A 26205-nucleotide genomic window follows, 5' to 3' on the forward strand; every position below is an offset into this window, starting at 1 on the left:
AAAAATCGTCTGCGAGCCATCCATAGGGTCAGGTTCATGGTCAAACATCCGCTTCCTTATGGGAAAGACACGAGCGATCAGTGAAGGGTCACCAAACACAGGTCATGCTGTACTCAGTCCCTGTTCACTACAAGATCGCCATCTGCTCTGTTCTGCTGGCTGGCCAGTTCATTCCTAAGAAGGAAGGATGGGCTTCCACTTTCGTTCAAAAATATGTGTAAGTTTAGAACTGTGCGATGGTAGGATGCTGCTGAACCAGGAAACATGTTGTGGTCTGGAGCTGGTCAAATGTTTGTGGATCAGTCTCTCGATCGCTTCAGACGACAGAGACTCGACTAATAAGCTCTCCATCCCACATTCCCTCTCCTCTATATACACTTCTATTCCCTTCTATGTGCAGAGGGATTTTTTTTTAAAAAAGAGAAGAAAAATTCACTGAATGAGCCTACTTATGTGATGCCAGACGTTTCAACTTCTCTTCAAACGACAATCTCTACCTACCAGAATCTGTTCATAACCTGGACTTATCAAGTATGTCTAAGACGAGGACAGTCAAAAAAGAAAAACACGAAAAAACAAAGTTAAAAGTGCGAGTAAAAGAGCAAGTCTATCAGTCAGCAAGTTAATTTCATTGCCTCTGACCAGTATTTATACATCCGTAGTCAGCAGTATGAATATACACAACTATTAGGACCTCAAAGATAAGCGCAACAACACTCGGGTAGGTCCTCGGTTTTAAACAACTCCTCAGCACAAAGTCGGCTGTGAACACTTTAGCAGGCAGGCATTGTACAAGACACATCCGACAATGTTCAGTCCTAGACTAAACAAAAGGAATTTTCCTGAGGCAAAACAAACACCTCCAGTGTGACTCCTTTCTGCCACCAGGCGGCGAGAGGCCTTTTCTGTTTGTTCTGAAGCATGGTAACCAGGAGAGGCATCGCCTCGAGAGGAAACAGCGCCGCCAGAAGGTTTTACTTGACAAGCCTCGTGAGCGTGAAATAAACAAGACTGAAGACTGGAATGGACCACGTGTGATCTAAATTAAAGGTAGACACTGTACACCCAGCATGTAGCAGCACTTTTCGTGGTCCTTTGAACAGGCATTAGTACTGCGAGGAATCCTGAATGATTGCCTTCAATGAATCCTGAATGATTGCCTTCAATGAATCCTGAATGATTGCCTTCAATGAATCCTGAATGATTGCCTTCAATGAATTCAGTATGATCGCCTTCAATATGTGTTTTTCCCTCTATCTCTCTGATCTTTTGAGACATCGGTTCATAAGTAAGTACATCAGTTCGGGTACCTGTCACAATACCTTTATTAACAGTTTCTCAAGCGTGAGCTGTTAGGGGATGTAAGTGATATCCTCCATTGTTTGCTAAACGTGGGGATGGTTGGGGAATTAATCACTGTCACCTTCTTCACACAAATAACTACAGCTCGACAGTTTGTGCCCCTTTCTTTTTATAAACAACTCTTTGATGGACAGGGACCGAGTATGTAGGTCAGTGGCATTGTCAAACAAGTGAGATACATCAACAAACCCTGTACCAGACACACTTGTAAAATTCTGTTATTTATGTCAATAATTTCTGGACTGTCGCTGAGTTTCTGATGCGCTTGGCGTCCTTAACATTTTGGGAACATGGAAGCTGCAGAAGGTGATTGCTGTTCAGCATTCTCTGTACCCACAACTGTTGCTGGCCTCCTCAACCCCTCTTCCCCCCGCTATCTTAGCAGACCATACGAAATTCAGCAAGTTTTGATCCCACCAATATCTTTCCCTTCTATACAAGATGTCCTGCAGCAAACTAACACAAACTGACTCACATGTCTTTTCTCCTCCTCTTTCACTCCTTCTGCCACACTTTCTTTCTTCATTCTTGAATATTTCCTTCAAGCAGCACACAATACTCCCTTGCAAAAGGTCGGTTCCGGCATAATCAGCAAACAAACACGCTCTAACGACCCCAGCGACTACTTTCTTGTCCTCCATGACAAGCATGGCCGTCCCAGGCAGGCAGTCCCCATTACAGACGTGCTGCAGGCTCCCCGGACCCTTTCTAATTCAAGGTTGCACATTGGAATTAATTCCGGTTGAGCTGTACATTTCTCGCGGCAAGCAAAGGACCGCAGAGGGCATGAGTGCAGTTCAGGCGAGACGCTTCACGAGGCTTTCCATCGCGGTGAGCTCGAAGAATGGCGCGGGGCTGTGCGGTTTCCCATTTCGGGAAGGTGGATCAAAGCCTGTGGCTGGGATCTTGGTGTGTGATCCGCCTCAGTTAAGAACTGGTTGTCAGGTTGTCGTCTTCAGTCAAGCGACAGACGGGACTCCGAGGCCTGATAAATGATGTTTCGTTAAGGGGGGAAAAAAGTTTGGGTTCGGAGCTTTCTGATGTTAAAGGTCTGCTTAAGTGCAATTTTTTTTCTAATAACTTTGAAGAGTTCAGACCGAGATTACCAACTCTCCCTTCACTTCTTGAGAAACGTGTCTATAAACATCGCCATGAAGTCAAAGGTCAAGACAAAGACTTCAAGATTGTTCGTGCAAGGACGTGTATAGGTGGATTGCTGTCTGCCAAGACCAACGCTTAGCCTCTTGTGAAGTTCTCCGCTGCTAGTCTCGGCGAGCCTAAACCAAGGATGTGAATAAACCGGAAGCTTTATCGTCTAATGCCTCGTTTTAGCAGTTAACTGGAAAAAATCGTCTGCCATCAGTCCAGTAAGTTGTTCAAGTATCAACCAATTGAAAAACTAGAATTAAATGTTAACATGGACGTAATTATGGACAAACGTGACGTCACCTCTTTCCGCGCACGGTCATATTTATAGACCTGTTTCTCGAGAACACGTTTGGGATTACAATGCCTAGTAACTGAGCTTAAAAATATTCCCTGCCCTAGTAAACCTTTAAAGATTCACGCCGTAATTACTGTTGATTCACACCAACGACAAAAGACTGACATTGTCATGCACTTGAAAAAAAAAAATTCCGAAATATTTCTCTTGTCACGAAATATTTCCCTGGCTGTATACTCGCTTTGTATCAGGTGCTCACGGTATCTGGCAATCTTAACAACTTATATTTGAATATGTGATTACTAGCTTACTGTGTATGGACTCAAAGAAGCCTCGCTGCAAGAAAACAGTTATTTGAGAAAGCCATTTACTACAATTCCCCTCAGGCGTCAGCGCCACACATGGACTCGACATTTACAGGGGCAAATACCGAGTGTCAACAGGTTGCTCTACTGGCATAAACAATCTTCTCGCTTGACATAACACATGACGTCATAGTTCCGGTAGTGAATGACAGGTGTGCAGGCGCGGCCATTGATGCAGTGCGACCCTCGCCAGTCAGCTGACGTCCTCTCGTGGAGGTCGTAAAATTGCGTGAATGAAAAGCGCAGTTCAGGTGCTTGGGGGGAGATCGCATTCACAAAGGGATTTAGCTGCGTGAGCTTTTCTTGTCTGCACGAAATACCAATACTGGATTTTAGAATTTATGCGTGCCGGCCTAAATTGGAAATAAGAGAATTGGAGGAACAAAAAACAAAAAAAAGTTGAAAAAAGTTAAAACTGAAAACAAAAACATTGCCTGGTTTGTGCACCGTAGTTTTTCGTGTGATGGCGTTACATCAAGCGCCTGCGCGCGATGTAGCTTTCTGTCTACCTGCATGCACACACGTGTTATTGTGCATGTGTACATCAGCATAACCTATAGTGAACAGGTATTCCAACTGCCCACTATGGTGCCTCTCATGGTCTGCTTCTTGCTCGAGCAATGTGTGTGACATCTCGCATGCGCGTCACTTCTCTCGGTCTTGATCCAGACAGGCTGCACAAAAGGAGGCTTCACGGGTAGGTCAATGCCATGCACTATCAAACCCAACACCCTGACAAACATGCGACACATGCAAGTCACAGCTCACTGCCCCCTGCAGTCACGTGGGTTACGAAAACTTTCTCACCTCCCCTCTTCCCTTCTTTTTTTTTTCTCTCTCTCTCAAGTGTACAGGTACTCACTCGCACTTTACACGAAATTCTCCGTCAGTGACTAACGGACTGTCCCATAAATGCATAATGAACGACAGCCACAAAAGCCACAAAGGACTGCCCCTGCAAAAAAAAAAAAAAAAGTGACTCGTCTACATTATTGACCAACACGTCACTGGCATCTAAAAAATACCACTAGAGGTCCCCCCTATCTTTCTACCCCCCTTTCAACCGATACCTGCAGTCACGTGACCCACTCACGCGCCAGACGAGCAGATCACGCGCGATTCGGAGGGAGGAGAGCATCCCCGCTCCCCCCTCCAATAAAAAACAAACAAAACAACAACAACAAAAACCACCTGCGTTTGTCGTCGACACGCCGGCCTGGTGACTAGGGCGCAAGCAGGTGGCGAGTTATTTTTAGCCCAGGGGGCACATAAACACGTCGCTGTAGGTCGACGACGTATTACCTGGCGGCGTCCATGTTGGGTGACGTTCGCTAGGAACGTGAGGAATTCGGTCCCACGCAATGAGCCGACAAGACGGTTGAAGGGGCGACCTGCTTATCACCCAGTGGCGACACCTCCACGCATGCCTTGTGCCAATGCTTCATTATAAGCCAGCTTGTCAAGAGCTGCTCTTTTTATTATTGCTATTTTTCCCCCTGAAGCCCAGACCAGGTTGGAATTCTCCACTTCCAATTTATCGCTAGTGTATTGCATTTTGTAAATAAGAGTTGTTGACTAAGGTTGATGTTTAAATGATTTAAGTACTGACTAGAAATTTTGTTATTCTGATTCTGACAAGAAAAACAGAATCCTGCGTGAAAATCATAAAAATGGCAGTTTTGTGACAGAAAGAAGATGAAGAAAAGTTTAATAAGAGGCTAATTAAAGTTTAATAAAGACTTTCAACAAGATGATGTCTACAGACAGCGATGATGTGCTTTATCAGTAACATCCATATCAAAACATATTACAACTATTACTGTGCCAAAGTTAACTTCGTACAATGAAATGCAGTCTGACTATACAGGAATACTTGTTGTACTCAGTGAAAGGTCGGGTGGACGGGTTGTGTACTAGGCGAGGGTTCAGGTCGCCCACTTAGAGGACCTTCCGATGCCGTTCAATGAAAGCAGCGTGGGCGACTTGGCACCGGAAAAGAAAAACCCAGTCCCACGTACAACCTGAACTCAACTTACTTACTTACTACCCACCCCAAACTCAGAGATGTGCATCGGGGATAAGTTTAGGAGTAAATGAAATACCGATATATATATGTAATTAGTTATGCCCCTTTGCAAGGAGAATATGCCTTGGTGTACTTAGGTTCATGTGAAAATGTACATTTGCTTATAGACTGTTGTTGAACACGATGTTTTGTCGTAAATATGCTTGTATTTCCCCCTCCACGAGTCAATGGCATGACAGGACAGTTCCTTAGAGACCGCAGATAGCATTGCCAGCAAGGTGCTGACCAGAATCTTCCTGGAGAGACTGAAGAATGTCCTAGACAAGAGTCTGAGGCAAGAACAGGCATGGTAAATCATGCACAGACCATATTTGGCGACTGGATCGTACACACACACTATTTCATATATTTATATATTTAGCAATACTTGTTTTATGAATGAATAAATCGGGTGTGACTAAATACAACCACGATTCATTTCCTTAGTTTACGACAGTCTCAGTCCAATTTTCAAAACCAGATGTTTCCCTCCTTTTCGTAATCACATGCTCACTAACAGCTCCTTTCTTCGAGCGCAGATGCTATTCCCTGCAGAGGATTCTCCTCCCTGCCAGGGAGGAAGCTTGTTGCAAGCTGTTGACAGCAGTCGTGTTTTGGAATGCCGGGGATCCTAGCTTAGAACCAAAGCCTGTGGTGCGATGGTATGTACATCGTTCCCTAAGGAGCAGATGAGAGGAAATAAGAAGACGGGAAGGTGGGAGTCGGGGGAGAGGTTTTATGTAACATCCCCCCTCCACGATAGATAACCCTGTGTTGTCGGTCCAACTATCCGTGGCGGTTATACTACATTGTCCCGCTAGCTTCGCGGTTGTCCCGATGACGCCCAAGTTCCAGCAACATATGACAGGCGTGTCCGCAGCGACCTCCGACCCCTGTCAGTGGCGACCCCCTGGAAAGCCCGCAAGGGGAGTTAACAAGACAGCCGAGGCAAGCCCGGGGGTAGAAGGGAGAATGCAGTGACTTGGGCACCCAGGCGCGTGCTACACATGGGCAACACGTGCACGTGCCCCTGTAATCGCAACATCAGTCCCACTTCTTTGCCAATGTCGGCACAAACGGATGACAAGTTTGTTTTACCTAATTACTGGTACCCCCACCTTATAAGGTGTTATGTTTGTTGCGGCTTGATTATGGTACCCAAACTAATAAGTTACATAAATATCAGATTTATGTTGCACACTCCTCGATTCCAAAGTGGACTCAATGGACAACATCAGAATACAGATCATAAAGGAAAAACATATGTTCACAGACCAAACGTATCAACAATCATAGAAACACAATAACAGGAATTACCGACCGTATGAACACTCACCCAACCTTTAGGCTCACCTCTCTTTCCCCAACCCCACCCCCCTATGCCCTCCCACCCCTGCACGAGGTTCGAACTCGTTAGAGGGCTTTCGTTCGCACGGCCTGTCACCACCAGCAACGCGGGGAGATAATTTCTCTGGCACCCACACCCGCATGTCGCCACTCGGAGAGAGAAGCACCGGGTGGAGTAGGCCACCCACCATCGACATCTTGCATCCTCATCCTGCAGCTCTGTACTCCTCTCTTTGTCTGTCTGTTCGTGTGGATGGATGGCTATAAGGATGGATGTTAGTAGGAAATCTTGGTCTTCTGACTCCTCTGAGAAATTATTTTTACTCCTATTTACTCCGTGGTTTAAAACTCATACAGCCAAACAAAGCCACAATTTTTGTTGTTGTTGTTGTTGTTGTTGTTGTTTTCGTCTGCATAATTTTTGAGTGAGCATAGACACATTAAATAAAAGTACTGGATCATATCTAAACACTCTAAATATACTATCAGAGTGTAATGCTGGCTGCTTAACCATATAAAACACAGACAACTCTACCTTTTAATGACACATATAACCACCAAGCCTGTATGCTCGTATATATTTTTTTTTTTAAGGTGCAGGGTATGAATGAGATACCCTGACTTGAGGATGGGTTGCACAAGTATTCACAGCACTCGTTTTTTACATAATTATCTCCTTGAAGTCCGCGCACCTTTACAAGTGTGTGTACATGGTTCTGCCACTCGGATGGGCGACAGCCGTGTACCACTCACATCCGGCTCACTGCAGCATCACCCGAAATATTGGAGCAGGAGAAGCAACAAAACGAGAAGAATGATTATTTATATTTAATAGGGCTTATACTAAGTAGTCAGATGCTCCTCATGGGGACTATTTAGCCATTTGGTTCTAAATGTTTTTTTTGATGGTCGTGTGGTGACCATTGTTTGAGTCAGAACTAGCAACCTACTGGAGTCATTCCATCGAATAAATCCCAAACCGGATATCCTATCTCCTAATATTGACATTTTTTTATCCATGTGGTGTTTCTTTATTTCAACTTTGTTATCTTTGTTTGCTTGTGTTTGTTTGTTTGTCTTTCCTTCTTTCTCTCTATCTAAAATCTTCCATAGCTTCCTTTCCGCTAATCTTTGTTTTTCTGCCTTTTTCTTCAGCCATTAGTTCTCTTCTTTGACTATTTCATTGTCTAGACAAAAGTTGGTCTAGGAAAGGGAAATTAAATCTTAAATCCATATTGAAGTGCAGAACAGTTGAGAACATGTTGCAAGAACTATCTTCTATCGCCATCTTCTTCTCGACTTCCGCTTTTTTACTCAACGCTCGAACCTTCCTCGCAATAGAAAGTGTACTCACCTCTGTTACGAGCATATGAGAACCACTTGCAGTCTTAACTGTTACTTATGTGTATATTTCTACCAGATGTTTCGCTTCCCCGCATACTTAGATTATCTGTAAACAATTTTCTCTCTCGCGGGAAAATAATCCCGATGCGGAGGCTGTCTGAGCTCTTGACTAATTTGTGTGGAGAGGGGCAAGAAGTGGGTCACGTCTTGCATGAGATGTCAAAGGTCATGTATGTCATAGTACAAACTGCTGTGAGTTTGCGGGGGAAAGCGGTTCCAGAAATTATTAAAAAATTACCCCTGGGTTCTTCTAGCTGCATGTCAGTCTTATTCCCACGCTCGGAGCTGTCTTAACTAAGATGTTTAGGTTTGCCTGTAAGCAGTCACAATGAGTTGATCTTCTTTCAATCTCTTACATTGAAAAACAGAGGAATAAAAACAAAACAAAACAAAAAAAAGCGAAAGAAAGAAATAAAGAACGAATGATCAAACAAAACTAAGAAGAAATAGAAAAAATGTGAAGAGATTTGATTGCTTTCTGAGTTTGTTACAACAAAAGATTCAGAGATTGAGAATACAGTTGTATTATTAGGAAGTCCTGTATGTTTGGCAATAAGTAATGCCTCTCTCTCTCACACACACAATAAATAAGCCATAAAAGCACGTCAGCTTACAATTGTCGTGAAACAGACGTAAACAGACAAAACAGTCTGGCTGGCTGGCTGGCTGGCTGGTAGGTTTGTTGGTTTTCAGTACTTCCACCTACCGGCGATATTGGGTGTGCAAGTGGGCGAAGGGGAGTAGGTTGGAAGGGAAAGAGGTGATGATGAAGGCAGTTACCAGAGGACTCACAGCACATGCAGGACCAACCACCACCAAGCATCACATCCAGTGAGAAGTTCATCCCGAGACGAGGTTTGACCTTTCGATCTTCGGGAGTAGTGGTAATGTAATAGCAATAAAGATGCTTGAATAGCTCGGAATCCTAGCATGTGGCCTGGCTCTCTGCACCTAACATTAGCAGGCCATGAATATGGAATATCATTGATTGGGAAGAGTGCAAAATAACTGTGTTTTCTCTCTCTCTCGCCAAACACACACCAGTACACACGTCTTCATCGTGAACGACAGAAGGACGCAGCAAGAATGGAGTTACCACAAAATGTATTTCCGAAACAAAAAGTCTTTAACACTCTCTTGGAACTTGGAACAGACTGAATGGTTTGAAATGTTGAATGGAAGTGTTCCATGTTATGGGTCTAACAAAAAAATTATCGCCTGCCAGATCTTTTGGTGCAAACGTCTGGTAGGTTTAAGATAGTGTGGTCTCCCGAGGAAGGAGGATATCACGTGGAGAGTAAGTAAACAGTTCACACATTAAATATAAATATGAAGCTCACAATCTTCATGTATTTAGACGCGCTGAGAAAAAGTCAATCACACTACGAAACGAATAAACATTACTGGTAATTCCAGTCCGCATTGGAACAAACATTACTGGTAATTCCAGTCGCATTGGAACAAACATTACTGGTAATTCCAGTCGCATTGGAACAAACATTACTGGTAATTCCCGCTTCAGTGGTCTCGTGCAGCGTGAGAGATGCTCAGCCATGAAGAGACAGGAAAAGACAAGTGGAGTCTGTCTTTCCTTGTTCTGTTCAAGATGGGAGAAACATTGGACACATTGACAATGTGGATTTTTTTAACTAAACACTTCGTACTTCTCCAGTTGTGGATGTTGTCGTGGTTTTGGTTAATTCTCTGAGTCTGGCATTGTTCGTCTTTGCATTGTCTGGTGCCAGTACAGTGCTAGCAGAATTCTGCTCTGTTTCTACACTGCTCTTTTTTTTTTTTTAATGTCTATCACAATATACATCATTTCCATCCGTTTGTTTGGAACAACCACTTGTGTCAGTGTAAATAATAATAATTAAAAAAATTCAAACATTGCCGTCGTTAACAAACCTTTCACGGCCGACAATCGATGAAGTTTTTGAACAAGGGACACAACCGATGATCCAAGATAAGCGGCCAATAATTCGTAAACAAAAAAAATAAATAAAAAATTATGGCATTCAGTTACTGTTCAGATTAATCTACATTTCACTCAAAAGTAAGAGAGATAGAGAGAGTGTGGGACCAAAAAGAAGGACAGGAGGTAAAACGAACGCCACCCACCCAAAACACACACACACTTTCTCTAATCCGCCCCCCGTTCAGATGCACCGTAGTCTGACTGGTGCCCGCGCGGGTTAACCCAGGATTATCAGTACTAACGTCCGCGCAGCCAGGCAAGTGCACGACAGGTCGCTGAACGCGACTGGTGTTTAGCCGGTTTGTTTTGCTGCGAGCAGGAACACAGTGGGGGGGAGAGGTTTGGGGGGAGGGAGAGAGAGACGGAGCCCCCCGCTTGGCTGCGACTCTTGCCGAGAAGAACTGTGTTATCGACTGCGCCACGTCTATTCAACGACTTCTCGTGGGACCGATCGGTGAGGTCTGAGGCCCCTGGAGAAAGGAGCGAGAGAGGAAGGTGAGGGGTGAGCAGCGGACGTGTGTAGGGCAGACGACGACTCGGGGCCGCGCGACACGGGAGCGCGTGCGGTGTGTTCGCGGGGCAGCCTGCCCGCGCCTTGTCCCCGTGCTAACCGCGTGTGTCTGTGTGTGCAACTGTCGCGGGAGATCGAAACAAGGTCGTCTGCTTGTCTCGGTCTTCGTCTCAAGTGAGTGTTGGGGTCTGCAAATTCTCCGGCAACGAACGAGACCCCCGTGGATTTTTTTTCATCAAGGACAGTTTTTTTATTATCTCTCCAGACATCTATCTACCCAGAGGAAGGTGTTTTCAAGCGGTCGTTGTTTGTGTGTAGATGTGTGTGTGGTAGGGGGTGACGACAGACAATACCAGCCGTGTCAAGATGGATACCGCGCGTGAGAGAGAAACGGCAATGATGAGAGGGATATCCCGCTACAAACAGTGTCAGTCGTGACGGGAGGAGCGGGAGGGGGAGAGAGAGGATCGACACGGCTTCCTCCTGGTGTGGGGCTTGTGGCGGCGGCGCCAGTCGCTGGGTCCCCGAGGCTGTTCCTCCCGACGGCGGGTCCCGCTCCTCATGGCGACAGGGTGGAGCGGGAGGGCGCTGGGTGCAGGTGTGCTGGTACCCATGTGCATGGTGCTCGTCTTCTGGCCCTCGCTCGTCGCTACAGGTGAGACGTTTTAACAAGCCACAAAGGCAGGCTTTAGGTGGTAGTCCTGTGTGAGGTTGTATGTTGTCAGGTGTGTGTGTGTCGGAATGTCGCACCTGATACCGACAGTGTTGCGGCTCTTAGGCCTTTGATCTCTCGCTCCAGCCAAGTCTGGACCTTTGTTGGTCGCTGTTGTACAAATTATATTTCAGGGGAGGGGAACTGTGTCAACGACTAATATACTGAGTTATTTTTGAGCCGGTTCCTCCTAACTGCCGCTGATGGATCCCCAACATTCAAAGCATTTTCTTGTCTGTCTAGTAGGACTTTCAACTGCACACTAAACTGCACTCTGGTGTTTCGTCAACGAAAGCACAGCTTTAGTGTATGGAGACCTGTCGCGAGTCCAATACACTTCATAGATAGCATTGATGTGAATATAACAAAAAAATCACGGTTAAGTGCTCACCATGTTCATCACACAGGCACACAGATTCGTTTGCAGTAAACACGAGGACAATGTGACACACACACTAGTCTACTAATGTTTTCAGAAGAAGAAACTTGTTGAAGGCTTTTCAGCATAAAAGCGCCGAAAATGGTTTACAGAGCTAGAAAACAGTCTAGCCGTATAAATATTTGCATTCAGGTAGGATCTGCTTTGTACACAATAACAAGGTATTGGATGCAGCAGCAAACTACTTGCTTGTCAAGTGTGCCACCCGCATTGCGGCCCTGGTACAGGTCAGAGTGAAGTATTCAATGATTCTCATTTTTGATAGCATTATACAAATGATAATGCCATGTAGGTGGTCTCCCTGACAAACCCCGGTATATACTTCTGGGGTTAACCATAGAGGTCTAAACCCAGGCAACCTGTTGACGCTGGACAAGGAAGGAAGTAGGTGGGATAACATAGGGACGCCATAACATTGAGTGGCTGGATACTGATTGTTAGCAGATTATCAATTTATTGACCTTTGTGCATGTCTTCTTTCTTATGATTGATGTGAGAGGTAAAATTTGACATTAGGAAAATAGCATTTTGTTGGATATTTGCCTGGGATTTAAGTTGATAATGATGTCAGTCCTATCTTCTTCTAATTACTCGATCTTCCACCTGCTAGCTTTAAATAGGAATTGTTTGAAACACACTTATAGAAGATAATGTTTATATGGCTAGCACTTCTGCGGCTTGGATGTTACAATGGGCATATCATGAGTTTTGATTAAGTATGACCATGGGAAAAAAAGAGATTATGTAAGTCAGGTTGAGATAACAATGTGGGTTCAGTACAACTCAATATGTTTTTCCTAACTAGCATACAGTGATCATTGTGCCACATTGTGTGGAAGAATTGAAATATTGTTCTCATGATGATCAGCAGAATGTTGTCGTAGGTCTTCATCCTCAAGCTGTCTACAAAGTGTGATAATGATAATGCAAATAATGTGAGGGTAGAGACCAAGAGTTCCATTATGTAGCTGAGATGACCTATCAGCACCAACAACAGATTTAAACAGTTCTGTAAACACGTCCCGCAGCTGATCGGCTTCTGATGGTGCTTGTGCCTGATGGGATACTACGCAGCAAAAACAGTTCTGGCAAAAAGCAAAACAAAAACACTGAACTATTTTTAAAAAAGCTCATGTATTCCAAATTGTTTGAAGCAACTTTCACAAGAAATTGTCATATTCTGTTTCATCACTAGAAAAAGCACATCTCTGACATTTATCTAGTTTTAATAATACTCTTTTTTTTAAGTGAAGTATGCACCTTTTTTTTCGGAGCACGTTTTCTATCTGAAAACCAAATATTTACTTGCCTTCGGTGAAAATAAAATGTAAGTACATTCTGTTAGCTTGCCCTCATTGTTATTTCCATGTTCGGGTGTATTTAATTTAATCAGTACGGTGACCTTAATTTTATCCCTTGAGATAACTTTAATAGACTGAGTGCACTATGATTCACAATATTAACTCGTAGTTTTTAATCAAATCACGCAAATCTCCACAGCTGAAGAACACAATAGAAATCTCAGAGAAAATAGGCATGTACGTTTTCCGAGAATTAAAAATTCCTGCACAATGTATGCATTACAATCAAATATTTCATTGTAATATTGAAAACAACTGCATAAACAACACTCCACTTAAGTATTTCAATAAAGAGTTTCCTTATATCTGTAGGAAGCTGAAAGCTATGCAGCATTAATTAAGTGGCCAAAAAGTATGAAAGTAGTTGATAAAATTGTTTGCTGCCAGAAAGATTGTAGGTAGCTTCCGTTGTGTGGCCAGGAAATGACTCCAGGAGCTACAGAGAAACTGTTAAACCGTCAGACAATAGATCGGCAACTCTGACACAGTTTTCATGTTCAAAGTTTTACCATAAAATCTGTTAAGAAAAAAAAAATGCTAAGACCAGAGATTATAGCACCCACCATAAATAGGCTTGTCCACATTTGCACGTTTTCACCTTGTGTAATGGCACATTTCTGGTCTGTGCTGGGAGGAGGGAGGACAACATGACACACCTTCACACCCAGGTAGCTCTGACACTAGCCAGTCACAGTGTGATCGGGAACTCTATGGTCTTCCTTCCTCTACCCCTTTATAAATGGGTCTGACAAGCTAACCCTCAATAAGTCATTCAGGGAGTGTTGCATATGCAAGCAATAATAGTAACAATAACAAGCAACAAATAATCTTTCATTATCAGAATAACAATTTTATTTTTACACTCCAAGAATTGTTTATTATTTTGTGTTCTAAATGTTATGAAAATGGACCCTGTCGGACTTGTTTACCTACAGACATCACAGGTATCCTCTAGCTGGAGGAGAGAGCGTTCATGCATGAACGACCCCCAGATCTTACCTCAGTCAGATCACAACACGCCAGTATGAGGAGGAGGAGGGAATTTTGTTGGGGGCGGGGTATTTATACATCCATACATTATGTCCACGTGATCCAGGGGGGTCCGCCACCAAGGCCGGCAACCTAGCGGCGACTTCCTCTTGTCGCGGTGTTTGAAGCAGGCAGGATCTTTGCTCTACTTACCTCGGAGAAAGTTCGAGTAGGTCATGATGGATTAAATTCTTTTATTTATTTATTTTTTTAGGGGTAGTGGGGGTGGAAGCGGGAGTGCTAGGTATTGAAACTCAGCGCGCTGAGGCCTGGTGTTTTTGAGGGGCTGGGTCTGTAAGTTCGGGGCATAGTTCACCCTTCATTGATGGTTGCACCTGTAGTGAATCGAAACCTCCGGGCGTATCTAAACGTATGGGTATAGTCTGCGCATGCGCATGAAGCGAAACTTCACTACCGCCTGGTAGTTTTACTTGAAATAAAAGTAAAGGATGAAACATTACAGGACATACTAAATAAAATGGCATTGCAAAAGCAAAATTATACAACTCTTAATATGCTTTGATCTGGTTTTTGATAAATAAACATCCGATGGATTAGTAAATATTTTCTTGGGTTTATTTTATCAAAAACCAGCTCAAAGCATATTGTGAGTTGCATAATTTTGCTTTTGCAATGCCATTTTATTTCGTAATGTTTTGTAATGCTTCATCCTTTACTTTTATTTCAAGTAAACTACGAGGCGGTAGTGAAGTTTCGCTTCGTGCGCATGCGCAGACTATACCCATACGTTTAGATACGCCCGGAGGTTTCGATTCGCTACACACCTTCATTGATGTCGTTGGGTACGACGACAACGACAACGGATGGTGTCCTCGCCAGCAGGGGACACGCACCGTGCGGTTGTGTCGTACGCTTGAGCGCTGATGACATCGTACAAAGCTTCCCCCAGTTTCTCCCGACCCACCCCTTTCCCCCCCGACCCACCCCTTTCCCCTGTGGTGCTGTGGAATTCTTCTTTCAAACATCTTGCGACATTTTCTTCTTCCAGCACCAGTTCCAGCTACACACATACATTCACGGACACAGACGATCTCTCTCTGTCATCACACACCGTGATCATCATCTTCCACATCAGATTCGTCGTGGTGGAGTTTATTAGGTCCACCTTCCTCCGCCGTCCTCGCTGTATCGAAATCACAGCTAGGTGAAATCATTTTGCAGTTCAGTAAAACAAACATTCATGGTACTTCCAGCCCCAGACACAGCAGGATCGAACTTGTCTTTTTTTTTTCACTCTCTATCTTCTTCGTCTTTTGCCTCATCTCTAGTCAGGATGTTGCCAAAATCTGAGCAGTGTTCGTCTGAGGACATTTCTTAATCGGACAAACGTGGAATAACTTTCGACCAAGTTTAGCAGAAATTTTACATGATGGTTAAATTAAAGAAAAAAGCTATGCCAAACTTGAACACAGTTTCGTCCATATTTGTTAAGGTTAAGAAAGACGATAAAGCTGGATGGACAGATCTTTGTGGTTGGACCTTGTTTGTAGTCTCAGCTGATTGACTGGACACTGATGTAGCGTGCATTTGGAGTCTGATCTCAACCTGTCTTCTCTTTCTTTCTCTCTCTCTCCCGCGCAAACAAAAAACACTATACAGTTCGGTTTAGCAACAGAAAATGTCCGTCTGTGGTTGAAGCGATATGTAGCGACTGTCCAAAGTCTTTGTTTAAGAAGTGTTGTCTCCATCTGTGCTTGACAAAGGTTTGCCTCGTGTAATAGCATCCATCTGCTTCATCTACTTCCTTTCTCCGACAGTTTTTCGGTTTTTTTTTTCACTGTGAGCAGATAGTCATTGAAGCAGACCTGTGGATCTCTTGCTCCAAGGTGATGCTCCAGTTCTTGCCGACTCTGGTTCTAATCGCTGGCAGAGAGGGTTTGAGTGCAGACAGGGTGACGATGGCGGCGGCGGGCTCTCCACATCGTCGATCCCATCTTTGTAGTTAAAACCATCGCCGCTGGGAGTTGATAGGCAAACTGAGCCCCTGTTGGGCCGCCAGATGTACCCGCTACATCCTCTCTTTCTCTCGAACCCAGGTGGATCTCACCGAGTGCAAGCGTTGCATGTAAGGTTGTAAGGTTGCATGGGGACACGGTCTTGGATGTACCCGGATGTGATGCCAGGAATGCTCGGTCTGATTTCCACTCCTAGGCCATGGGGAGACTATCCTCCGCAGTCTGGCGCCGCACACTAGGGGAGCTGACTCGCATAATGTTGACATTCCCCTGTGTAGTTCTTCATCTGACGATTCAGGCTTGGGTTCGAGGCCGATGTTGTCTAAAGCTGCAGATCACCACAGAGTATATATTTTTGTATAAGGTTTTTCACATTTATGTAGGTCTTTTCGCATTATCTTTATTTCGCAGAATGTTTACCCTCATAATCTGTCATCACTAATATTATATTTGTCCATAATGTGTACCTGGTAACAGGGCTCGTTCTTATTAAATACAACTGATCTTAATTTTATGTGCCTCGCCGTCTTTATAAATCAGTCTGCAAGGTTTGTTTTTTTTATTTGTAGGTAAGATGTTTAGATGCTTAATAACTGGCTACTTAAAGACGATGTAGCATGTATCTATCCTATAGAAAATATCAGATTATCTTAAAATAAATGTTGAAGGTATTCAGATGATTATTGACACGACAACAAAGTACCTACCAATGTAAGGATTGATTTTGTGTAAACAGTAAAAATAGAAAGATGCGCAGAAAGAAAGAAATGAAGAGGCGTACATAGTTTATTCCAGAAGTAAGCTTAAAAACCTATAAGCTGACCTACGACCGAGGTGCTAATGAAGGCCTCATGTAATTATGTTTAGAACAACTGACCTGCAACTGACCACAGACTAGCCTGTAACTTACTAACAACTAAGCACAAACTGACCTGCTGACCTATAACTGAACACAAACAACCTGTGCAAGTGACCCCAAGTTGACCTGCAGCTGACCACCAACACGGTTTCTGTTTCTTCCAGAGCTGCGACTGACGACGGCGCCGCGCAACCAGACGGTGATGAACAACAAGCGGCTGCGGCTGCCGTGCCGGGCCCAGGGTAGCGAGCAGCCGGTGCGCGTGCAGTGGTACCATGACAACAAGCCCATGTACAAGCAGGGCCGGAACTACCGCATCTCCGAGCGGACCGGCACGCTCCGCTTCACCGAGGTGCAGGTCGTGGACCGCGGCATCTACAGGTGCAAGGTGTGGAACGACTTCGAAGAGGTGTACTCGGACCCTGTCCAGCTGAGTGTCCATGGTAAGATACCTTGTGTGATGCAGTCCTGAGTGAGTAGGGGGAGGTCCTTATCCTCCCTGTCCCCCCCACCACCACCACCACCTCCAACACTTGTTGCAGTTTAAGCTGCTGTAGTACTGGACTGGACAAGGGGCTTCGTTTCCAGACATTGTAGGTTGGAAGCTTAACGTGAGTTTTTATTTGTGAGACTGTAAAACCTTTTATGTGAATTTCCTTTTAAGCAGGAGGGTCTATGCAATGCTTAGGGTAGGGCTTCTGTGAAACAGGTAATTAAAATTAAGTGACATCGACCTTTACCAGCGATTAAAGTAAAGGATCCGATACTAGTGGCTGTAGGGCAGCACACTGGAAGTGGCTCACCGTTTCTAGATCGCGGCATGTAAAAGGCTTGTCGTCACCTTTGGCTGCCTTTTACTTCCCCTGAAAAAAAATTCGGTACTATCTGCTTGGGTACAGGCCCAGGGAAGGTTTGAACCAGCGATCTTCCCTCTAAAGTCGCGCACGTTCCTAAGGACAGAGATACACATGTTTGGTAAACTTTTTCATTACCTTGAGTATGTTTAGTCATTTCTGTTTCTGGTACTTTTTCTAACACTTACAACCGATCAGTTGAAATTTGAAAGTGACATTATTGTTGGTCAATCCTTGAGTTTTTTGTTTCAAACAAACAAACACATTTTTGTACACGCGATCCAGCGAGAAGGAGAGATAGTAGAAGAACGGGGGCCTTATTTTAGACTTTTGCACGTGCAGTATACCTGACTCGTCAGTCACTCGATGCGTGTCGCAGTTGCAGTCGCAGTCGTTGTTCCTTGGTTCTGATGCCTCTTTGAATGTTGTTTGCTTACAATAACACTGCTTGCCGGAGCAGTTATATCCATCGATGTCTTCAGCTTGGTGAAGCGTTTTGTTCATTAATTGAAAAGTGCATACACTATGCACGTGCCTTCCGTGGAGGTAGGAATCTTTCAGATAATCGTGTAAACACGCTTCTCGCCCCCTCACCCCCAACAAAGGGGGGACACAAAGTGATTGGTTGTACAGACAACTAGCGCCCTCTGTTCTTGTGTCCTTAAAACAGAACATTACAGACTGTAAGACCCAATGTTGCAGATGATCAGCTGTACATCGATAACAGCAGAGGGTGAGCTGTACAACAACAACAACAGCTGTAGGGAAGAAGCGCAGTGACATCGAGCGGTGACGAGTGTTGCTATAAGGGGAAGTAAAGAGTTGCTCAGTGGAGACACAAAACATTTGTGATGTTTGTCACGGATAAAGTTTCTCAGGTGCAGACAATACCGACGATGAATGACCTGCTGTAGCATTGATGTAACGATAATGATGATCAGTAGTAAGTCTAGTTGTAATTCTTAGCACGAGCTCCAGAGAAGGCACGTGCGCTTTTCCACTGAAATGGTTATCAGACTATTAATAATTACCAAGCGATTTACGCTCTCCATCCTTACTCCTGATTTTTCTCTGTGTCTTTTGTTTGTCTTTTATTACTTGTCTGCAAATTTGTTTCTCCTTCTGTCCGTGTTTCTGAGTCTTAAGCGCTGAGTGAATGCTCATTCGCGAGAGTGATTATGCGCTATATAAATCACACATTTATTATTATTATTAATAATATTATTACTATTATTATCATCATTATTAAGAAGGTGTAATTTTTTTTTACATCAGCTGTGATATTTCAGAGGAGGAAAGCACAAACAGATTTTCGTGTTTTTCTTTTAATTTATTTGTTGTTCCGAGCGTGAGCTTACTCGCTAGTTTGGCAATGCACGGTGCGATGACCACTGACGGAAGTTATAAAGGTGTTGAGCCTGCACCGTGTGTGATGATAGAACAGACACTCATCATTGTGGTTGTCTGAAGGCCAAGATAGTTTCTAGGTGTACAGGTGGACCTGTCTGTCTGCCAACACCAACACTTAGCCTCTTGCGAAGTGATCCGCGAGCCTAAACAAAGAATGTGACTAAACCGGAAGCTTTGTAGTCTCATGCCTCGTTTTAGCAGTTAACTGGAAAAAAAATCGTCTGCCAGCAGTCCAGTAATACAAGTTCGTGGTTTGGCTGAAGGATTGCCCTGCCTCACACTGCACATGCAGAATGATTTACACAAGACAAGAGACTGCCCTCTTCAGTTCGTACTACTTGTCACCCTGTTTATAAAACTTCACCTGCAAAACTGTGACAAGAAATACTTCAAAAAAAATTTTTTCTAAAAAAAAGAGCATTTACTAGGGGAGAGGTCGAGGGCCCAGTCTTCGCCCCTTCGCTCGGTAGCTGACGGCTGATAACATTATGGCGCCGCCTACCTTGTTTTTATGGCGGCATGGGTTGTCACCCATGAATAACCTTGTCGACATTGTTTGCCAGGGCCCTCTTAACCTGCTGGTACTCGAGGAATGAAGGGAATGTGCGGTGCGTGTTGGGGTGGAGTGCAGTATTTAGGGATACCCGTAAATAGATCTGCATTTCGCCTCACTTGAAATTCTTTCTACCTTATGATAGCAGTGGTGATAATATTCTTTGAAACCTCGTCAAGTATGTTGTATAGTGACCTACTTACCTGCTTGATAACTGCCCGCATTGTTATGCCACTTGACTTTCTCGGTTTAACGGAATAACGGTGTTAAGCGGATAATATGCGTTAGTAGTCAGAGCAGTTTTCTGTCTTTGTATAGGGAGAAACCATGTCAGAGAGAAAGAAGGATGATACTTTGTTGGATATATTATGTAGACTAATAACATGTTTGAGAAAACTAAAGACAATTGATCTGTCAGTGACTAGTGTGGGAATGATACGCTGGATATAGTGATGGCATGTCTAACAAACTGGTTGGTTGGTTGGTTGTTTGGTTGGTTTGCCAGGTAAGTGCTTCCACGTTGAGGTGATTTCGCACTATGAGGTGAGAGGGAGTTGGAGGAAACCGGAATACCCGGAAATAAACCCAGTCGGCAAGCCCTTTAAACAGGTGTCACATGCAGTGTCCCGAGAGGAGATTTGAACCGAGGGCCTCTCACTGCTGTGCGCAGACAAGCGAGCGTTGTAACCACTACACTACCGGATGCCCGTGTCTGACAAACCTAAAGGCATTCAGGGTAGAATCAGCCGATGTTTCATCATCGTTCTCACGTGTTTGAGCACAGTGAGCAGATGCTGAATGGTCGTGGTAGTAAAGTGCCTCCGCCTGGCGGTGATTTCGCTAGATGTGTCGGAGACAAGAATGAGGGAGGGAGCGTGGGAGAGCAAAGCAGAAAACTCGTGAATCAGAGAGCCCAGTGAACCGATATCACGACAATGTTGCTGCTACTGCTTATGGTGGTGGTGGTGGTGATGGTGGTGGTCCTGGTGGTGTGGTGGTGGTGGTACGGGAGAAGGAGATATTGGTTCTTGATTCTCTGTGTGTGTGTGAAAGAGAGACGAAAGGAAAAGATAGGAAGGTAGCATGTGTGCATGTCACGTGCTTGTGTGTGGGGTGTTTGGGATGACATATCATATCAGTCGCCATCTCTACAAACAAGATGGCCACAAGACACTTTGACAACACCTGACAAAGAGATTGCACGAGCAAACGTCCGACCGCCATGCGAGCCGCCTTCACAAGCGCGCGGGACAAGCACATCTCAAACATCAGCGGAGAGGTATTTACCTCCTACGAAACGAAAAACCGACACGGATTTTTTTTTAAAGGGACCCCAGAGGTTAAACCGTGATCATTTTACTACTTCACTAGGCCACTAAGTGTTTAGGCTGACTGTTGTCTGCTTGAGATAGATCTCCCCCTCCCCCTCCCCACCTACTCACACTACCTTCCTCGCCCTGCCATCTGCCTCGATTTATTTTGTTGGCTTGACGGGGAGGCGAGGGGGATTGCGAGGATATGGTAACTAGGCAGGGTGTTCTGTACTGTTTTATTGTTAGGTGTGTAAATACAGTTCCTATTCTTGTCTCTCTTCTCTTGTACTCGCACTTTGTGTGTGAGAGAGAGGCTGTATGGATACTTGACGGGCGCTTATGGGTCCTGAAGCTGCATTCCTTTTTTATTTTGTATCACCTAATTTTCTCACGTTTATTTTAGGGACAGGCATACCTGTAACGGTGAAATAGGTGGCTTCTTCATAAAGTACAAACATGCCATGTATGCATTTTTTAAAATTCCAGCGCGAAACACTAGTAAACCACATTGCGGAACGTGTTTGTGATGTTTCCATGGCGACGTTATATGAAACGGAAAGGAGGAAAACTTTTCTTATACAGTGGAACCTCGGTTAGCGAACGCCTCGGATAGCGAATATTTCGGTTAACGAACAAAAATTTCGTTAAAAATTTGTCTCGGATAGCTTTCGGAAAATGTCATCATTCGCGCTCGATGTGAAATCAAAGTATGCTAAACGAAGTCACCCCTGATTTTATAATGTCGCCTATGTTGTTCAACAGGGGCTTTGTTTCGGATAACGGGATAACGAACAGCTTAGAACGGATTAAGTTCGTTAACCGAGGTTCCACTGTATATAAAATAACTGTCTTTGAAAGACAGAGTGACCCTCAATCAAGGTTTTTCCCGCTATATTTTGTTAGTGATTAACCTGTCCTTTGACATTTAATCTTATTGTCCTCCTGTTTTTCTTATTGTATTGCGGCATGACACGAGGTGAGTGTATGTTTAGATGACTATTTGCCTTACAGTAATGGCTCTGGTGACACTTCTGAGAAAGAACAATGAAATGATTTTTAAGATTGTATAAGAAAATATTGTCGATTATTTAGAATGAAATTGTTCTACTTCAGAAGCAAGACAAAGAATCCACAAAAAATGATTTAAAGTGGGAAACACGTCTAGATGTCCAGTAATAATGTTAGTGTTCAAACCCCACATGCGAACATTCATTGTAGTGTTTATGGTTCAATCTCCAGGAACATTGAAAGTGTTTACAAAACATTAGGTGCTGTATCCATAGTCCAGCTGAATTACTTACAAGGCAGAGGGAGAGGAAGTGGGGTGGGAAGGGTTTGTGGAGACAGAGAGAGAGATGTCGCCGATGACTATGACCTCACAGGCAAATGTTCCTTTTACACACCGGCGAACTGTGATTGCATTTCGGGATATGAATTAACAAGATAACGGAGTTGAGTTTCCCACGCTCCTGACATTTCCCTTTCCTGATTTCTGTTTCAGCGGAGGCGGAGATCATCAGCAACCCACAGCGATACATGTGGGAAACATTCGGCTTGTTGGCCACCCTAACTTGTGAAGCAGCGGGCATTCCCCTTCCATCCATACAGTGGCGAATTAACGGCACCTCGGTTAGTTGAATCGGAGTTTTTTTTCTCTTACATTTTCTTCTTCCCCTTTCTTTGGCTACACGTTTTCTCTTGTGATGGAAATCTGTTGCTTATTTATTGTCTGCTTTTTAGTTACTTTAGTGATGTCATTACATTTTAATGTTTTATCAATGTTGAATGCCTTGTTAGATACAGGATTCTACCTGTTGAGTATTTTTTTTTCAGACGTTTTTAATTTTCATATTTGCCAAAAATGAATTAGGGTTAGGGTGACTGCCCATAATTCCGCTAACTCGTTTAACGGAATCGTTAAACACATTGCAATTAAAAAAATATACTGCACAATAAGTAAACAAGCCTTGTGGATAATAACCCATTAACAAATAAAAAATCCAATTTTCTTCATAATTGATGTTAACAGTGTTCTGAAACACAAATCACGCTTTTGTGTGTGGGGGTGGGGAGGAGGGGGGATTTAGTAAATAAATATATTGTTGGGTTTGACAGAGAGCAAGGATCAGCAAATAAATGTATTTTTGGGTTTGACAGCGAGAAAAGATCGGCAAATAAATATATTCTTGGGTACGACAGAGAGCAAGAACTCTCATGTTACTGGGGGCTTAGCATTATAAGGGAGGTAACCTTTGTAAACAATAGGCAAAAGCTGGTTATTTCCCTTGTATCACTCCTTAGGTTGGGGTTAGTGTTTAACGCCGTGTCAGCACCGAAGGTCGTCTCGTCGAGTGGTGGTGGTTGTGGGGGTGGGTTGGTGGTGGTGGTGGTAGATTAGGGAGTTTTGTAGTGGGTCAGCGTCGCAAACTTTTATCCTATGACCACTTCAGTCAACATATTTTCTTTACAGGTAACAGCACAAGATTTTCTTCTGTATGGGATTGACAAGATAGTGGATAAGGAAACAAGCCCAGTAACACGGCGATCAGTTATATTCGTCAACGCCACCGTGTCTGCAGAGTTTGAGTGTGAAGCGGTCAACAAACATATCGAGGGAACTACAGCTGTGACAAAGAAGACTTACCTCTATGTTAAACCACCCAATGGTGAGCACCAGCTCAGCTGTTTGCTTTCTTTTTTGACAATTATAAATTGTTAACTGCTTTATATACCTATTGTTATGAAACTGTTACAAAATTAGAGCATGTCTTTATTGAGTGATGTTCATTATTTGTATATAGAAAATTAGAGCATGTCTTTATTGTTATTGTGTATTCTGTTCTTGGAATTACATTTCTCCAGGTTTAGGGAGAATATATGTTGATGGTGGTGGTAGTGACAACATACGCTGATACTCAGGACAAACAATAATGCTTTCAGGTAGCTTTTTAAAAAGTGCACAGAATGCTTCAACTAAGGCAGTTTGACAGCTGTTGCCGCTGTTAGTACATAATGACATCCTTATTCTTTGTACTGGTTGAATCCTTTTAAAAAGTACTATACTTTATTATTTATTTCCACTGGATGTAGGTGTTGTATGTGTGAAAAAAGTACATGAAGGTTAAATCTTCTTAATGAAAAAGATGAAAAAGTTATATTAATGTTGGGTACATTTGTATTCTTCCTGATTCTTAAAGAAATAATAATTAATCATTGTAAAAGTAAGCACCAGTTTTTTTTTTAATTATTTAGTCGTTTCTCCAACTTTTATCTGTTGCATTCAGTGTTGAGGTCCCTTGCCAAATGCTACATTGAGAAACCGCAGAATTGTTCTGCTGAAATCAGATGTTGAGTGCAAACATTCTGAGCTGTGATATTGCTCTTCCCCATTCTAACCTTTTCTTTTATTTTGTTTTCTCATCTTTTTGTCTCTAAAATAACAACAGGCAGGGTTGCACGCTATCACAACAGTCTCCCCAGCTGTGCCATTTGGCTATAAAAAGTCTGCAGGCCACACACACTCAGTTCGGTGAGAAGGAAGTAGGAGTTCATGTTCGAAAACTCTTGAAAGGTTTCTTTTTTCTTATTAAGAGATTACATTCCTTCATCCTTCAGCAGGCTCCTTTGAGTGGCCATGGGGATTACTTTGTGTATGATCTCGACAATCATAATGAACACTTTGTGAATGATTGTGAAAATAGGGTTTTTAGTTGTTCATAAATATCTTATCATAATCATCTCACACTCATCGTCTTTTATGAGAGTACAAAATCGTTTCTGATCATAGCGTGGTAGTGACTGTAAACAAGTTTGACATGTCTACGAGAGATAAACACAAACACTACTTTCCGCGCGAGATTCAAAAAGAAGAGGGTGCCGCACGCGAGTTCTATCTTCTAAAGGATAAATGGTAAAAGGGGCTTAAATTTCCCAAGGGAGGATAGAAAGAGCTCTTTATCCGGCAGTCCCAGCCAAGTCGGAGACTGTGGAGCGAGGGGAGAGTCGCTCCAGTCGCGGTGGGAAGGGCGGACCATTTCAAACGCTTCTCAACTATGGCGACACTCCACAAATCAGTCGGCGATGCTGCTTGATGCTTGGTCCGCTCCATCTTCTACACCAGGATAGTTCCCTTAATGTCTTGTGTCACACCTTGGGAAAGATACCCTCCGTCTGATGAACGCTTTCCTGTAACGCGCTCCTCGCCACCCGACTGGCTGGTAGGGGGAGAGGGGAGGCTTATTCAGGAAGCTGGTTGTGTTTGAAGATTTCTTGCTGGGAAATCCATCTGAGCCAGTCTCAGACCAGCAGGACACACGCTAGGCACTTGTGGTGTGACTGCTGCACCCAGTCATCGCGGCTGACAAGGTTTCTTTGATCTCGTCACAACTCTCGTCACGAACATTAGGCGTGACCCCGGCGCCGCGCTGATGGTGCGCAGAAAGCGGTTAGAAAAAAAATTAAAATTAAAATGTCTTCCGGCATCACCGCCAGAACACCCTTTCCACTAACGACATACAGGCCGACCATTTTTCTAGAACCTTGTATGTTATCAGTAATGCCTTGCTGTGCTCCATCGACTTAAGTTGTTCTTAAACGGTCTTGACGACAGTTATAGAAGGAAGCTTGGTCAAGATCGTCCATATCTGCAGTTTAAGAACCTTAACCGGACTCATACGATTTAATGTGATTTTTGTCATTTGTTTTGTGACTGTCAAGTAAACATTTGCTTAATATGTCACACATTATGTGCCGATAACGAAGGTCTTTAGTTGCTCGGGGAAGACAGACCGAGGCAGGGCTGCACGGACAACAGAAACTTTTCTGCAGAAAGAGTGAGCAAAGAGTTCAGGGAACTGATCCCAAGTTTGTTCGCGAGAAAACTGCTCATTAATTCGCAATATTGCGTGAGTGAGAGGTCCTTTTTACACACTTAGCAGATTTCTCTGGCAGTCTGGCGAGGACATTTCACCCGTCTAACCCGACCATGGGATTCTTATCATCCAACTCAGCGTGGTGCGCAAGCTGGGGTCATGGAGGGGTCAAACGAGTTTGGGGGAGGAGGAGAAGGCAACCACAGCGGCATTTGGTAAATAACGGGCAAAACGAGGTTATTGAAATGGTTTGGGAACAGGGAGCTGTGTGTTGTGGTGGTGCAAGATAAACGGACAGAGTTTGCTGGGGTATATTGCTGCTTTATCTTGATCGCGCCTGTGGGCTCCTCTA

At 43.8% G+C, this 26205-nt stretch overlaps 1 protein-coding gene across 1 annotated transcript in view; it reads left to right on the top strand.

The window, feature by feature from the left end:
* Positions 1-10281: 10281 nt before the first annotated feature.
* Positions 10282-26205, top strand: part of LOC112574156 (muscle, skeletal receptor tyrosine protein kinase-like) — a 54972-nt gene continuing 39048 nt past the window's right edge. The window contains exons 1-4 of the mRNA XM_025255036.1: positions 10282-11131; positions 17017-17295; positions 22484-22611; positions 23453-23648. Coding sequence (XP_025110821.1) covers positions 11038-11131; positions 17017-17295; positions 22484-22611; positions 23453-23648 — 697 coding nt within the window. The 5' untranslated portion in view covers positions 10282-11037. The remainder of the gene's footprint in view (positions 11132-17016; positions 17296-22483; positions 22612-23452; positions 23649-26205) is intronic.

This window comes from Pomacea canaliculata, linkage group LG10 (assembly GCF_003073045.1).
Source record: "Pomacea canaliculata isolate SZHN2017 linkage group LG10, ASM307304v1, whole genome shotgun sequence".
In the NCBI taxonomy this organism is placed as follows: domain Eukaryota; kingdom Metazoa; phylum Mollusca; class Gastropoda; order Architaenioglossa; family Ampullariidae; genus Pomacea; species Pomacea canaliculata.